Source organism: Leuciscus leuciscus, assembly GCF_965113295.1.
Source record: "Leuciscus leuciscus genome assembly, chromosome: 11".
Classification (NCBI taxonomy): Eukaryota; Metazoa; Chordata; class Actinopteri; order Cypriniformes; family Leuciscidae; genus Leuciscus; species Leuciscus leuciscus.
The window spans coordinates 26,461,805-26,479,506 of NC_138735.1; the positions used below are offsets into that span (position 1 = coordinate 26,461,805).

Consider the following 17,702-nt stretch of genomic DNA (forward strand, 5'->3'; position numbering starts at 1 on the left):
TATTATTTTTATAAAACTGTTATGCAGTAAATTCATATGGGATCTCTATCCCAAAATGTTAAAAGCTTTTGAATCTATTATAATTTTTTTTTTTTTTTTTTTTTTTAGCAGTGGCTAATAACTAATTTACCAGTTTTAATATCTGGATTGTACAATCAGATCTACAGCACCAAAAGCTACAGGGCAAATACTAGATCTCCAGATATTAGATGCATTTATGAAAGCAAATGTGCCTTGAAGATGTAATTCAACACTTTAAAGAGAGAAACAGAGAGAATGGCTGATGCTTGAGTTTGTGTACGTGCGGTTTTCAGATCACGAAGTCTAATCAGTGAGTGAATTGAAGTGCCACAGGGTTGTAACATAACACCAGTGAATGGTTGCATCACTCAAATGAGCTTAAAGTCCTGTTAAAAGAGATGTTTGGAAGATATAGTAAGAAACGTGTGCTTTTCATACAATGCTAGATATCTAGTGTTATTTCAGCAGTAAGTGGAACAGCAAACATATCAAGTACACAACACTAATTCTTGGTTTGCACATACTAAATGCACCGTCCTGTTGAATACTTCCTGTTACTGTGACTGTGGAGGAAACAGACATCCGTACTCTAGGGGGCGAGAGTCAGATTCAAATATCTGTGCCATTAAACCCTAATGTGTTATGATTCATGTTGCCAACTATAAATATGTGATCACAGTTTTACAAACTGGCTTGTTGCTCCGCTAAGATAGTTGGCCAGAAAGGGAAAACTACGGAGACGGTGAAGGAAGAAAAATATGAGATGGTGTAAAAATGATTTGCCAATGCTTTAATTGTTTCTCTCAATCTCACAAATGTTTAGCGTTCCCTAGCGGGACTTTGCGTTCCCTTGCAAAAACGTTTTGCGTTCCGCCGAGAAACTTTACGTTCACTCGCAAAGAGCTCAAAAGGTTTTGCGTGCGTCGAGCGAAACACAAAGATTCTTGGGGGACGCAAAACATTTGCGAAAGAACGCAAAAGCATTGGCCTATTATTTTGCCTCCCATCTCATATTGGCTGCATCCGAAATCTTAAAAACGCTGCTTTCGAAGGACGCATTCCAAGGCATCAAGGCACGTCCAAATCCAATGTTAGCTGAAGATACCTTCATCTGATCGATTTTTGAAGGCTGCATATCCTTTGCTGCCTTTGATATCCCACAATCCTGTGCGTTCCATTTGATGACAGCAGTTGGGCAAGAAAAAGAAAGATGGCGTCTGAAAGTTGCGGTTGCTGGTCAGTTTTGTGTAAATGTAAGGTTTTGACGTTTTCCGCTTCTGATGTGATTTCTAGTGAGAAACTACTACTGTAGTAATGAAATGTTTGTTTAGTTCTCACCAAAGCTCACTCTATTTTGCTGTAGATCATTAAACTGTTACGCTGCCTCAGTCTGTCTGAAATCAGTTTCGTGAGGTACCTTAGTGCACAAACGCTGTCTGAAGAGGCATTGCCTAAGTTTTCGGATGCAGACGTTTTTTTTTTCAACCACCATGTTCCTTAAGTGGACATGTAGAAAACTGACTGTAGAAGAAGACAGTTTACACTAATGCCTGTTATAGCGCCCCTAGTGGCAATGAGTTGCACTATAATTCGCATTCTTACTCTTACAAAACACATTGACTGGTGAAACCGAGCTTTCAAGAAGTGTCTTAGATCCGAAAAAAAAAAGAAAAAATTATACTGACATTTTTCATAATATTTTCATCTTCCACAGAAGAAAAAAGTCATACAGGTTTGGAATAAATGATGACATATTTTTCATAAACGAAAATTAAGTAATTCAGAATGGGTCCTGTATGGATTCTGAGACTTGCTTTGTTTTTGACACCACGGCCTTCTATAACCTTCTTTTAATCTCATCCAGCCAGCAATTCTGACAAAGTGTTTTGTTTGAACATCATAAAAAGGTCGCCCTTTTGCAAAAGCACATGACACACATTCACCTGTACACACACACGCCCACACCCACACGTACAGTAACCACACAGGTTTGAAGAAGGCACACGAATAAACATCAGCACGTATCACTGACTCAGATCAGTGAATGCATATATGCTTAGCGCTCAAGTAAATGGGCGAGTGAGTTTAACAGTGAATGAGAGAGAGAGCCTATAATCAAGCACAGTTTAGCAGTGGGAAGGGTCACAGTGTGAGCGGCAGGGGAGAGAGAGAGAGAGAGAGAGAGAGAGAGAGAGAGAGAGAGAGAGAGAGAGAGAGAGAGAGAGAGAGAGAGAGAGAGAGAGAGAGAGAGAGAGAGAGAGAAACATCTCCCATCTGTGTGTTTATTCTCTTTACAGTGTAAGAAAGGCACGCAACAGAGAAACAGGCCTGAATGATGAGCGCAATAGGGATTTTTACAGATGGGATGCGGTCCCTGCAGGAGATGCCAACCCTGTGACTTCCTTTTCTAATGATCCTCTCTGATCTTTGACGTTCCCTGCTCAGAGTACGCTTTTCCCACCTGAGGAGTCTGTTTCCAGAGTTTCTCTCCTCTCGCAGACGGACAGAGTAAACTGGAGAAGATGTCAGAGCTGAGCTCCAAAAAACAAGGATTTAAAAAATGCCGGAGTGCCACTTTCAGCATTGATGGCTACAGCTTCACTATTGGTAAGAACAGTTGATCAGATATGTGTGTGTGGGTGGATGTGTGTGTTTCGATGGCCAGCACTGATTTTTTTTTGTGTGAGCGAGCATGGAGCGGTTTTAAAACCACAAATTAGCCCTTTTAGTTTGAGAGAACTCATTTTTTAGGTCCACGTCAAACAGATATCAATCTCAACAGAACATGAGGGTTAACTTTACATTGTTTATGTTTAATGGTCCCAGAGATCTCAATGCTGTAGATGAATAATAAAAATCAATCAATAAAATAATAATAATTATAATTATTGTTATATTATTATTATGAATAATAATTTATTTCTTAATAATAATAAACAGAAATATAAAATTAAGAATAGTAATGATTATTATTATTAATTCATAATAACAGTAATCATCCTTATTATTTTTATAAATTCTTTCTTAATAATAATTGATAAAAATAGTAAATTCTTAACAATAATTATTATTATTAATTATAAACAAGAATCATCATCATAATTTTAAATGTATTATTAATATTGTTGTTAAATTCACTTAATATCAAATCCGCGTAGAAATATAATATTGATGCTTTTTTTTAAAACCAATAAGTTATGCATTTTCAGAACAATGATTGCTATCCAGTATAGTAATGACCAATCAAAACCTTAGCATGTGAAATCCGAGGCATTTAATCATGTTTTATTTTGGGGGGTCTCTTAAACCCCAAACATTTTTAAATGGAGAACATTTGAAGAGTGTTAACAAGTTAAAGTAACATTAGGTATCAACCCGATATGTCAGTATTTAGTATGTTTTGAGCTATTAAAAGGGGTCATGGTGTCTCTCAGACATGAGGGTATATAGTTACAGTGGTGTTTTTTATATGTGAAGGTTTCAGAAAAGGCTTCAGAGAATGTCTCAAGAAAACGCCATCTTAACATATGCATGGTTTGGTAAATTGGTTGAAGACAGTTTGAGTTTGCATGCAAATTCCCTGTCTTCTGTTCTGTCATAGTAACAAGAAAGCAACAAAGTGATTGTGTCTTACAATCAGTCTCTGGGTGTTTCTGAGTCGCCTGAGTACAATTAGATTACTAAGAAAGAACTTTTTTTTGGCACAAAATGATTCACAATGCTTTGTGTTGTTCTGAATTGGTGCCCTGTCAGATGGTGTGGGTTACGATATCAGGACGTTGAGTTTTCTGACAGGGTTAGCTGATTTAGGCACAGAACAAAGAGAGCTTGAACAGCAATGTGACATGACAGTTGTGGTGGCAGAACATTGAATGGTGGTAATTATACTCTTAAAAGGTCATGGGCTTATATAACAGACCACAATCAGGAGATGAAGAAATGGAGAAACCTCAGCGGTGCACAAATCGAAGGCATCAGGTAAAAAAAAAAGAAAAAAAGTGATCATTTGGAGTCCTTATGTGACTTCTGTTTGATTGGATGAATTCTCACGGGAACCTGTGTTTATCATTAAAGCAAAGCCCACACAAACAGTCAAGCTTTTAAAATGCACTGGGCCAATGATAAGAGTTTTCTCCAGTGGGTCTCCCATGCTGCCTTTGCGATTACCGTCTCCATGGTCACCGGCGGAGGCAGGATGTGATGTCACGACCTAGTGATTCTTGCCTCTGCCTGACAAACAACCCCAACCCATCCCGTCCCCATAGAGCTGCATGTGTGTGTGTGTGTGTTTGGGCAGGATGGCCAATGGGGCCTTATTAAAGCACCTGCAGTGGAGGAGTCAATAAGGCTCCTGGGTCAGGTGTGGAGCCCTTAAGGAGACCCCAAATCTGTATGTTAATGATGTTAATAACAATAATTATTATTATACAATTTATATATATATATATATATATATATATATATATATATATATATATATATATATATATATATATATATATATATATATAAAATTATACAATTAATAATTATTATTTACAATTACAAATAATATATAAATAATAAATAAATGTTTTAATTTATATTAACAATAAAAATTAAAGAACAATACAATAATATAATAAAGAAAATATAGAAAAATAATATATATCACAATAATATAACAATAATAAGAATACACACATGTGAAGACACGGAGATATGGAGATCCAAGGCATTAAATGGAAAAAGGGGTCTTTGGTTACCTGTCAGGGGAGGTGTGGGTGATGGCTTGCGCCCCTCGCTGGAGGCCGTTCTGTCGTCAGCACATTAGAGGAGTCGTGTGAGCTGCCCAGGGGGAGTCATTATCTCTAATGAAGAGTCCTTCCTCTTCTCCTGAGTACTGACTCGTTGGACACTGACAAACTCACTGTGCTAAAGGCTTCTCTCTGATTTCCCTCTCATTACCTCTTTGCCCCCCGTGGACCGGCTGTCCCCACTTAACAACCTCACGACTCCCTCTCTCTGCCTTTCTCATTCTTTCAGCCCTTTATTCACCTGTTCTCAGTGTTTCATGATTTTTCTGTCTTTCATTTTTGCTTAAATTGCTATTTTTTGTTTAACTTTTTAGAAATCCCCCAAGGCTGCTATCGTTGAAAAAAACTAATACTGTTTAAATTTTTTTTTACATTTAGTACATTTTATCTGAAATAAAATTAAATAGCAATATCAATTGAAAAACGTAAACTAAATGAAAATTAGAAATATTGCATTGGCAACAAATTGAAAATAACTTGAAGAAGCAATTATTTCACACTTATAATGTAGGCTATTCATTGGAATGGATTCTATTTCAAATAACATTTATTTTATTTTATATAGCTTAATTTTATTGGGAGTTAAGTTTATATAAGTAATCTTACATTTCATGTAGCCTATTTCAAATACATTTGTAATGGGATTGAACTATAGCCTATATTCTTATGGTAGCCTACCAACAGAAAAGTTGAAACTAAATTAAGATCCTTTTTATGCATGTTATACACTGTAAAACATTATATGATCAATAAGTTATGAAAAAATGATGTTTTTACATTGCTTAACTTATCGCAATTTTCATCTTTTTTTGATAACTTATAGGCTACAAGATTCAACTCATTTTTAAAGTCAGTTTAATGTCATTTAAGTTGAAGTTACTTAAAAATGTAATGCAGCAACTTCTTTTACAGTCTATGTTTATTTTATTTGTATTTTTAATGTGTATTTAACGCCTTGTTTTTTTAATCTTGCGGTTGTTCTGAATCGGAGTGATTCACAAAAAGCTTCGCGAATCGGTTCAATGAATCATTAAAAACAAACGATTCGCTAACGTTATGAATCAGACGCCACTATTCCGCAGGTTCAGTCTGGATGCCTGTAACCTTTTGATGAGTTATTACTTTTTCAAAACCTATTGTGGTTTCAGTAAACGTTGCTTCCAGCGGTCAACTGTTAATGATGTAATAAGTTGAGCGCAGTGTGGTTAGGTGGCCTGTGAGAGGAGCTGTCCGTTCAGTTTTTACAGCAGCGATTCCTCTGTGTAAACAACACAGCTGCGTGTTGTCTTTGACCTCATGTGGTTTCTTTTACTCATCCATCCTGAGGCAGTTTTATTGCTCAGAATCATGGAAGCCTCGACAGATTTTAACAGGGAACTTTTTCCCAGCAGAAATTCTTAAAGTAAACACATAAAAACCACATGTCTAATATCCCCTCAGCAGCCGATAGCGTTTAAACCAAAGCAGGATTTATGTCTGCATTTATTGAAAATGTAGGGGGACTGTGGTATTTTCAATGTCACACACATTTATCTGTGACCTTGGATTCTTCTTGACTATAAATCACCATTTCTTGCCTAAAAACATCATAAATTTTTTCTGTCTCTGCTGTTCTGTCCAGAGGACAGTCATGTTTCATGTAAGTATCAACTGTTTCCAGATGTTTTTTCTAAAATAAGAGGTGAAGTGAAGTGACAGTTGTTATACAGGGATGAATTGAATGTGGTTGGCAACTTGGCATAGCTAGCTAATTTGTGCGTTGAGAAATGGTGTGTCTATATTTTACTGCATTATATCTCAGGAGAAACTGTTGTGAAGCAGCAGACTTCAAAATTATCTCTTTTCCCTCTTTTGACTCATAATCATCTGCCTCTCTCACTGCGGGGCAAATGCCAAATTCCTAAAATATTCCACTTTTGTATTGAGTAAATTAAAACATCTACTACTATATCATTATCAAATTACCATATCTTTTAGCATATTCATGAATGATAGGCAAATAACACTGAGTGAAATGATTCATGCTTCATTTATTGGCATGCTGTAACATGCATCAGGTAAACAACATAAGCAAACAACAACATTACTTTTCTGTTTCATCTGAAAATCAATTCCTGTACTTTACGATTGTTTCTGGAAACTCTGTGAGTGTGGTTGTGGCAAACTTGAAATTTGTGGCGAGGAAAAGCAATTTCTGATGAGTCATCATGATTGTTGAAGAAAGGTCTACATCACTCATCTGTCTGTGTTTTGTTCTTTCTCTCCACAGTGGCGAATGAAGCGGGAGAGAGCAGCTCAAGACCTCTGGCACGCTTCGCACGTGAGTATGTGCAATCAGACACGTGATTGAAAGCTGTTGGCTTCACTTTTACTTTAGAATTGTTTCCTGCACAGCGAGGAAACAGGTATGAGTGTGACACAGTAAAGTTCACAGTCTTCACAATCCCAAGGGTCTGTGATCATATTCATGTTGTCTGTGTGCCATCTGAAGGCTAGGCACTGAAAGTATGCGTACTGCATCCTGCCATGTTTGTTCATGGACACTCAGTTTCGGAAATATTTATTTGACCTAATCACCTGAGCATATCATCTGTGTCTGTCTGTATATCTATTTCATATATTTCTATTGTCTACCTCTCTGTCTGTCTAACTATCTGTTTGTGTCTAATAATAATATTTTAATATATAATAATATTAAGTGTCTATCCATCTACCCATAAACCCATCCATCCATCCATCCACTTACAAACCCAACCATCCATCCATAAACCCATCTACAAACCAATTCATCCATCCATCCATCCATCCATCCATCCATCCATCCATCCATCCATCCATACATACACTTACAAACCCAACCATCCATCCATAAACCCATCCATCCATCTACAAACCCATTCACTCATCCATCCATACACTTACAAACCCAACCATCCATCCATAAATCCATTGATCCATTCATCTACAAACCCATCCATCCATCCATCCATCCATCCATCCATCCATCCATCCATCCGTCCATCCATCTGTCTATATATCCATCCATCCGTCTTGACAAACTTTACCTTTCTTGTTAAAAATGACAATAATATGAACTTCTTTGAATTTAAATTCATTTTACTTATAATTTATTACATTTAAATTAGATTTTCAGTTCTGCCTCCTGTTCACTACCTCAATTAAAATTCAGAAATTAAATAAAAAAATGTTTACATTTAAATTTAATTCTCAATTAAATTCTGGTGTACAACCCTGCAGTCAATGAATAAATATATTTTTTTTTGCCCTCTTAAAGCAGCACTCAGTAGCTTCGGGACTTCTTCGCTGTATTCTCGCTTTTTGCTCGCAGGTTTCTCTCTAGAGCTCCCCCCACTGCTTCGGAATAGATATTTGACAACACTGTTGTAAAAACTCGTTGGTGATTCTCAGACACCAGAGGCTATAGATCAACGACATCAAAGCAGATGGGACATTCTTTAAAACGTCTTCTTCATTCGGGTTCGGACAGCGTGAGGGAGCGCAATAATGACAGCATTTCAGCAGATTTCTTTTGGCCGTAAAGCAGTTGTTTACATCGCGAGACCTGATATCACGCGAGACTTCCTGACGCAGCGGCCGGCGGCCCGCCGGCTCAAAGTTGCAAGTGCGTATTTTCCGCTCACGGGCACCAGGGGGGTGCGAAACGACCACCATTCAACCCGAAATAAGTAATATAACCATTACAATGACTCCGACGCTGTTCAGTTAAGGTCAAAAAAGTTACTTAGTTCACCTTTAATGGTGCAGTTACAGCATCTACCAGCAGGGACCGTCTACCCAAAGTAACCTCCCAAACCTTTACCTCTCGACTACATGTTGGCAGAACAGAAATATGACACAAAATTGTTTTTCTTCCTTTATCTTTCTATCTTTCTGTCTACTTTTCACTCTGCCCTGGTCTTGCATTCTGTCGTCTACACCCCTCTGAGCTTTTGATCTCTGATTGTTGCATTAGGTTCCAAGTCACAGAATGCTTTGTGGAACGCCATCACAGCAGGCATCGGGATCAAGGACAAGGACAAGCGGGGTATCCTGATTGACCCGCGGAGTCCAGAGGAGATTCTAGCTGATGACCTGCCCGCTGTCGACAGTCCCGATGCCATGGAGAAGACCGCCATAAGGTTTGGAGGGAATCACACACCTCACTAACACCTGAGTGAATCGATCAATCAATCAATCCAATTCACCTCTTTTACCAGAATAGGAGTAAAAAAACAAAACAATTATTATTCTGAAATTTTGAAACATTATGATTGAGTACTTGTGTCCAAACTTTAGAAAAAGTGCTTCTTGACCATACTTTTTTATTTTATTTAAACAAATCTGAATCACATATATAGATTTTTTACATTTGTTCGTAAGGATGATGTACAATTTTATCCGTTTTTTTCAATGTCGTAAACCCCAGTTTCGCAGCAATTCAGTAAACCATCCTAATCCATTCCAATCCTAGTGTATCCCGAACGGATTTCACATGGACGTCAGACGCATAAATCCTGTCATTGTGGCCTTCTGAAAGTGAATGACAGGAAAATAAATGATGAAACTGAGTGATATGTGGACTCAGCTGTCTGCTGGTGCGACCGGCTGTGTTAAACAGGGAGTCTCCAGTGGACTGTGATGTTCTGTAGCGAGCAGCTCCTCATTAATCACCCTGTGAGAGGAAGGCAGGGGAGAACCGTATGGCATTAGTCCTGACGTCAGCACCAGGCATCGGCTGCTATAAATATCCACTGTAAAACTGTGCTCCAGTGAATCCTTAATGTTCTATTAGTGTGTTATTGTGTACTTGGGGTGCTTGGGAAGGCACATTTGGCAGGTATGGACAGGGTGATGGGTTGCAGGTGAGAGAGTCTCCCCTTCCAGCTGAGAAGTAACCAGTCTGAACATGGCATGATGGGATAGCACAATGTGCCAAGCCAAAGCCCACCTCCTTGTCATCAGATGTCTCATAGAGAGAATTTAACCCTTCACCAGAGAGATGCATACAATGGATGAACATAGAGAATGACCTAAATAAACAATTAAAAAGATAGCTCACCCAAACATGATATCTGTTCATAGTGGCCACAATTGTTACAAAAACAAATTCACTGATAATCTTGTCTTTTCGAGAATCATATCAGCCTGATTCAAGCACACATATTTAAAGTTTTAAAAGAACTGGTACAAGAAATAAGTAGTCTTAAAGTCCCCCAGTAGTCAATAATTGTATCCCATAAAACTCATCTTTGATCACCAAAATGACGTTTAAACGTTAAACTTCATGCCTTAAAATAGCTTGAATGTAACTCTACACCCTTGCTTCATTTAGTATACGTGGTTTTATGAATATGCAAATGAGCTTTTGAGGCAGTTCATTGAACTAAACTAGTTGATTAAGTAAACAAATTAGATTGATTAGGATTTCAAGTCAAACTCAGTCCATAGTCTCGATTCAATGGTTTTTGAGTTAGTATTGATAACCTGGAATATAGTGCACGAGTTGTATTGATTACTTTTAAGGCCCCAAATTACTTGAAATCGAAGAATGACCTGGTGTGATGTCATTTCAAATAGTGTACAGCTAAAATGCTATTTAAAACTTCTTTTTACCCGTAAACAAAGAATGAAAAAGGACTTTGCTGTGACTATATCGAGGCCTTTATGGTGCTGTTGTTGAGGAAGTGTGTGAACTTAATTAAAAGGGCAAGGAGAGCATGTGCACCAATGGAGCACCTTTTGAGTGAGTGATTAGACAAGACCATTCTGATCTTATATCAACCCACCCCCCCAGGATACGACATTAAGATTGGCAGGGCTGTTCTTCCATTAGTCTTATCTGAAAATTGCATGACTAAAGAGTTGAACTGATTCAGCGTGACCCTCACAGATTGGAGTGTCAGCCGCATTTATTATTCTAATTTACTAAGGGGTGACTTTTACTCTATGACAGACACATTCACCTTTACACGAACTGTCGAGAAATGTTGAACACCCTGGAAATGTCTCCATGGCTATAAATTGGTTCTTGATTCTAGTTCTTTTTGGTGTTATGACATTTATATGTCATATGAAAGCTCAGATCACTTGAGCTCTGATTTTTTTTTAATTTTTTTTATGTTCTTCATTTTCAGATGCTTGTTGTTGACAATTCCGTAGAAAATCCTTGTGAAACGTATTCCCTTTGTCTACGATTTTGTGAATGGGTGCTGTGTGGTTGCTCAGGTGGCTAGGGCGGTCTCAGTAGTTGCTAGATGATTGCTGGCTAAAGTCAAAAGAGCCCAGGTTCTTCCTTCAATGCAAGTCTGATTGACAGATTTATTGCTTATCAAAATAATGGTTTATTGCAACTCTTTCTTAACTATCCGTCTATTTTCTCCTGCATGGAAAACAGACTGCAATCATGCACCTATGCATTTTTCCTTTCTAATGATGCTGTTAGGAGAGGATTCATTTCTCGGTCCATTCTTCCCCTCTCTCTCTTTCTCTTTCTCTTTCTCCCTCTTTCCTCTGGAGCAAATTCATGTGTAACACAGCAGGCTGAGGTTCATCTCCTCTGAATGAACTCATTACGTCTGAGGTGCGACACACAGCAGGATTTTTTTTCAGGAGAGTGTCTGTTTCTCCTTACATCAGCTGCCTCCGATTGTTCTCTTGATTTATGGATGATTTGACCTCTGCACGCCTCCGATCTTTAGCCGGGGCTCGGGGGAGCGTACATAGGTGGACGTCCCATTCTCATCTGGTTCAAACGGCCTGCGCGCCTCAAGTTTTCTTTCGATTATCGTTGCTCTTTTAGCCAAGCTTTCAGCCGTCTCTCTGATAGGTCTGTAGCAGGCAGAGCTCATTTTAGTGGAGAAACCTAATTTTCCAGTTGAGTGCAGCTCCGTTGAGTAGAATGAACTGAGTGAATGAAAGCGAGATTGAGGGAGATCTTACAGGAATGCAGGGAAACAGGACTGCTGGCAAACAGCATTCAGACTTGAGCTGGACAGGTGCCAGTCGGGCAACACTTTAGTCCAGCTGTGATTGGAGTTAAAGCTCAAATATAAATCATTTAAATGTAGCATTAAAGGTAAAGTTAATGCAAAAATGTCTTACCACATTTAATTTAAAATTTTCTTTTTGGGGGGAATTATCCCTTTAACCCTATAAAGCCAACTGTATCATATTTGATGCTCAAATTTGTAAGGCATGATAATTTCAACATGATCTGCAATTTACTACATGGCTTCTGTCATCTGATTGATAGTATATACTTTTTAGAAAGTAAAAGGCCTTTTAGTATAATTGTAAAATTACAAGTGTTTTTGCTGTGAAATCTTAAATATAAGAAGTAAATATAAGAATAACTTTTAAATTGTTGGTAATATTTCAAGATTAATAGTTAATGGCCTGAAGCAGCCTAGGTTTCTTTAATTATCCATATTTTTTGATTATCCATAAAAATAAATTAAAAAAATACATATATTATAAAAATCATGGATAAATGTGAGTATTAAATATGATACATCATGCTTTTGAGGAATGTTTATTTGTACATCTTTCAGTCATCATTGAATTGCATGGCATTATATGTTTTCCACTATAAAATCTACAGAGCTTCATAAAATCAAAAATCAAATTAAGATCATAAAACTAAGCGTTTAAAATATCATCTTACAAAGACATTATTGGGCGATAAATGACAACTGATACATGTGCATTAAATGCATTTTATGTAAGTTGTCTGTTATTCTGTTCTTTCTCTGAACTCATTGATTTACATTACAAGCTATCAGAATTACATATGGGGTAAATATGTCAACATTTTTGCTTAGTTTTTTTCCCCTCCTCGAGTACGAGCTCCATATTCTCCTATATCATACTAAATTAAACATAAAAGCCTGATGTATCAAATATGATACTCAACAAAACACACATGTCAAACTTTTTTTAATATTTTGTCTAAAGGTTCAATAAACAAAAAGTTAGATTTTTCTGACTTTTATTTCCTATTTCAGGTTAACGTGTAAATATTTGTTTCTATTAAAATGCAGCTATTTGCAGATTGCTTATCAATTAAAATTCAGCGTATTGATGGGCAGTGCATGTAGGGTTATTAATCACCTGAAAAAGATATCTCCAACCTTTCTTTTCAAAGCTTTGTTTATCCTGTCATTCTTCCACAAAGGAGGCCCTGGAGAGTATTTGTTTTCTCTGACCTACAAATCTCAAAGAGCAGAGGCTGTCATGTTTAGGGGGCTTGTTACTCAATATGAGTGTCTCCCCCGCAACCCCCCACAATAAGTCACCTGACCTGCCCGGTGGAGACCCTACTGTGAGCTGACGGGATTAAAAACTCAATAATTCATGCACTGGCTGGATGTTAATTAGCTTGTCCGGTCGAGCTTTGTAGTTGTGTCCTTTGGCTTTGTGGTGCCCTTGAATTTAAGGTAGTGGATATCACTAGTCAAGTTGTTATTGGTGTATATGTAATGACACAGAAGTTTAAGAACGTAATGACTGCAGGTTTTCGTTGCCTGATTTGGGGTTTTATTTTGGGTCATTTTCTGTCAACTCTAGGGCTGTCAAAATTACCGCAGCATCCGTTTTTTTTCTGGCATCTTTTGGCTAGCGTTACAGTAGGCTATATGAACACTCTATCAAGCGCCATAAGACATAGAGAGGACTCAATTCGGTACTGGTGCGCTGTATGTGAAACAGGTTTCTCAGGTTTTAAAGTGACAGTAGCCTAATAAACCTGCAGCAGTCTGTCTCATTGATGTAAATCAAAGAACAAAAGACAAAGAGAAATCATTCACTGCTCTTCACTGATTAACTTTTGTAGAGTTAATCTATATTTAATTGATAGTTTATGCATATACAATTTATAGATTGTTTTAAGTTTACTTCAATTAAAAGTTGTTATTTATCAAAGCCAAATTTAAAAATAATGGCTTTCAATACTGTAATGTTGAATGGCTATTATTAATGGATAAGATTAAGGGGAACTATCTATTTAATAGACTGTGCAATTAATTATTTTAATCAATTGACTGCATATATATATATGTGTGTGTGTGTGTGTGTGTGTGTGTGTGTGTGTGTGTGTGTGTGTGTGTGTGTGTGTGTGTGTGTGTGTGTGTGTGTGTGTGTGTGTGTGTGTGTGTGTGTGTGTGTGTGTGTATATAATATGTATGTATATAATTTTTACAAGAACATTTCACTAAAAATAAATGATGCATATTTGCTATTAATTGCATAAAATGTACACTTTATATAATGTATTTATAATGTACACATTCTTTTATTTTATTATATATGTATATATATTATAAAGTGTATATTTTTTATATTAATTCATGTTTATTTTTGCAATTAATATGCAATATATATAATGAATATTCCAAGGTGTATACAGTACAAAAATTCGCTACTTGGTTTTAGTCACAGAACCATTTCAATTATTTTTTAATGAACTGGGAATATTCCGGTAGGTCATCAATCTACACAGGCAGACCAATGACTGCATGATTAGATATGCCAGCAATGTTAATTAATAATGCAGATATATTCATTTCTTTTTCTCTCTCTCTCCCTCCCTCTCCCTTTATTCTTATTTATACCATTATGTTCTTGCTTAATGAATTGAGTGAATGGAATGATGAAACCGATAAAATTTCAGTTACAGAATTCTTAACATGTTGAGCAATAAATGCCATTGATTGTTTAGTTACAGGTCAGACTTATCTCTCCGATGATCTCTTTCCTGTAGTTCGCCCACTCCAGCTCGTTGAAGAACACACTGCGTTCTGTTTATCTCCCCTCAGAGGTTTTCATTTTCGTTGTCTGTTAAATATTCATGTCTGGTTCTGTTGCTGTTTGCTTTCTACCTGCATATTTGTTTTGGGAAGGTCAGATTTGAATAATTCTGTGCAGTCATGCTTTGTGCGTGTTTTGCCCAACACTGATTTAAAAAAGCGCAAACTCCATCTCACAACATCCAACTGTTAAAACACCCTTAACAGCACATACTTTAGGGAAGTGTAGTCTCTCTCCTAAACCTTAAAGGGATAGTTCACTCAAAAAGTAACATTCTGTTAATATTTACACACCCTCATGTTGTTCTAAAACTGTATGCCATTATTTGTGAATTTTTAAAGCTCAACTAGAGTTCATAGTGACAAGGAGCTGTCAAACATCAAAAACCTTGAAAGTAGCACATGTGACTTGCACTTGTTGTTTCCAAAGTTATACTGGATTTTTTCGAGGAACAGATGAACATTTAAGTCATTATTATCTGATCATTTTGGATGGACAATATATGTTTTATTAATGGCAGAACATTCATTTTTGAGTTAAACTTTCTCATAAAAAGTGCTGAGAGAGTTTTTCCTGAGCCAGAGATCCACACAGGAAAGAACATGGTGAGTTTAAGCTTTTATGATGAACAGTTTTAATATAATTCAGCATTACAGCTTGGTTCATTGCTCCGTCTAGAACATTGAGCACAAGTTTTACAAGTGTGATTTCATTTTTAATGCTTACATCTGCCATTATCTGGTTCTTTTCCTCATTTTCATGGGCTTAGAAAGTGTAAAGTATTTTGACTTGACTTTTATTTTTAATGAATGTGCACTGATGTTTGTGGAAGAATCTTGTAGTATAGTTCTATCTATCTATCTATCTATCTATCTATCTATCTATCTATCTATCTATCTATCTATCTATCTATCTATCTATCTATCTACTATCTATCTATCTATCTATCTATCTATCTATCTATCTATCTATCTATCTATCTATCTATCTATCTATCTATCTATCTATCTATCTATCTATCTATCTATCGGACACTGATTACAATCATTGTGGACTCACCTTTTATTATTACTCTGTTGAATCTCCTTTGTCAGCATCATCGTGAATGCAAACTAAAGAACTAAGAGGATCTTACAGACGTGTCACATTTAACCTGTATTCAAGTTCCCTCTTGACATGCTTTACAAATAGCAAGTCAAGTCTTAACACACAGCATCTGTTTAGATAATTACCGTAATTATGAGTTGTAGGAAAATTAGTTTATTTAAATGTAAACCAGTTGTGCTTCTGTCAGAGATTAAATATGACACACGTGTATTTAATTAATGTGCACATAGACAAAAAGTGTTTCTTAAAATTCTAGGTTAAATTTGGGCATTCTGTCGACTACAGCATAGTAAGAAAAATGAAACGCAGTAATGCACTTCAATGGAAGTGGATGAGAATAGTATGTATAGTATACATATTAAATTTTTTTTTTTTATGCTCTCGCATTGTTTTGAAAATATAACAATAAAATGCAATGTAACATGTTAAGACTGATGTCATAGAAGGGATGTTATAACTCTCCATACACAGTTTTTACTGTACTGAGCTTTTACAGTTATGTTGATAACGCATAACCAGACATTCATCCACTTAGAAAAGTAATTCTAGCTGACAAGGATTTGGATGACTTTATTTATTTTTGTGCAGTCTTATGTTTTCAAACCCTCAGGTTTAAAATGCATGCTTACCTGCATGGTTTCCATTGTAAGTGCAGTAATGTATATTTTGAAGGATGAGTCAGAATTATTTTTAGTGGTAATCATCTGTGGGCTTTTTGTGACATCAAAATATCATAATTTGTACCACCTCTAAACACATTTACGGGAGTAAAATGGGTTGGGAACACCATTTATCATTACAAAAATCAAATGTTTATCTGCATGACAGTAAAAAATATTAATATTTTTCCAGTGTAATGTGTCGTATAGGAGTATTTGGCTCAAGACTCAGGGCCCAATCTTACACCCGGCGCAATGCAGCGCCAAGCACGACGCAAGTATTTTTTGCTAGTTTCAGCCCGACGCAGTTATCATTTTCACGTCATGCGCCACGTTGTTTAAATAGCAAATGCATTTGCGCCCATTTGTGCGCCCATGGGCGTGCTGGTCTGAAAGCGAGGTGTGTTCTGCCGCGTTGCTATTTTGAAGCAACTGAAATAGACTGCGCCATTGACCAACTGAAACCTGGTCTATAGTCAATGGCGCAATATTATTTTTTTTGTTATTTAAAGAGCGCGTTAATAATGTGCGCCTATAGGCGGGTCCACAACGCATTCTGCTTATTAAACACACAGGGATGCACAGCAGCACACAAACATGCCAAATATTACAATTAAAAGGATTACAATGTAAAAGATTATTATTGTGTACATAAAGATATGGTGGAATCTGGCTTGTCCCGTAGATGGTCTGCTTGTGCACTTTTACCTCGCACACGAGCAGATCCGTTTGCACTCTGGAGACGGCTTCGGTCTTTCCACTATCAAATTCCGTCATGTAAATAGCGAATCTGCCATGGCACGAGCGCAACTGGCATTTAAAGGGAACGGGAGATGAGACTCTGATTGGTTTAACGCACGTAAATCCCAAATCACACCCATTACTCATTAAGAGAATAGGGACAATCCTTTTAGACCATTTTTCATGTTGTTAAACTAGCAAAAGTGGATTCGGACACGCCCAAAGTGAACTTGCGCCGTGCACTTTAGACCATGCGCTTACTGTAGATCGTTAAAATAGGGCCCTCAATGTGTTAATGGAATTATTCACTGTTCTGGACTGATCTTATTTCAGCTGATTCCCTGTGATCACAGTATTACCACAGAATCCCATGCTGAATTCAGTGGTCATCGTCTTGGTCACTGTTCTCAACATCTCTTCCACCTACACCTTTCCCCTCTCACATATCTCTCAACACCTACTATTTTTCACCTGACGTCCTTCACTTCAGACTTTCAAGTCTTGTTCAGTCTTATCCTCATTGATTCGAGTCATTCTGGTCAATAAAGTGCAC

General features: G+C 37.0%; 1 protein-coding gene across 4 annotated transcripts in view; it reads left to right on the forward strand.

Moving 5' to 3' along the window:
- The first annotated feature begins 2,262 nt into the window (after nucleotides 1-2,262).
- The window catches only part of pde1ca (phosphodiesterase 1C, calmodulin-dependent a), a 73,964-nt gene continuing 58,524 nt past the window's right edge, over nucleotides 2,263-17,702 (forward strand). For 2 of the 4 annotated variants that reach the window (XR_014209799.1, XM_082183662.1), the window contains exons 1-3: nucleotides 2,263-2,628; nucleotides 7,087-7,137; nucleotides 8,812-8,977. Coding sequence is in view for 3 of the 4 variants with exons in the window: in XM_082183662.1 (XP_082039788.1) it covers nucleotides 2,544-2,628; nucleotides 7,087-7,137; nucleotides 8,812-8,977 (302 nt within the window). In the remaining variant the exon portion in view is untranslated. The remainder of the gene's footprint in view (nucleotides 2,629-7,086; nucleotides 7,138-8,811; nucleotides 8,978-17,702) is intronic. The other 2 variants (XM_082183664.1, XM_082183663.1) reach the window with 2 other exon arrangements.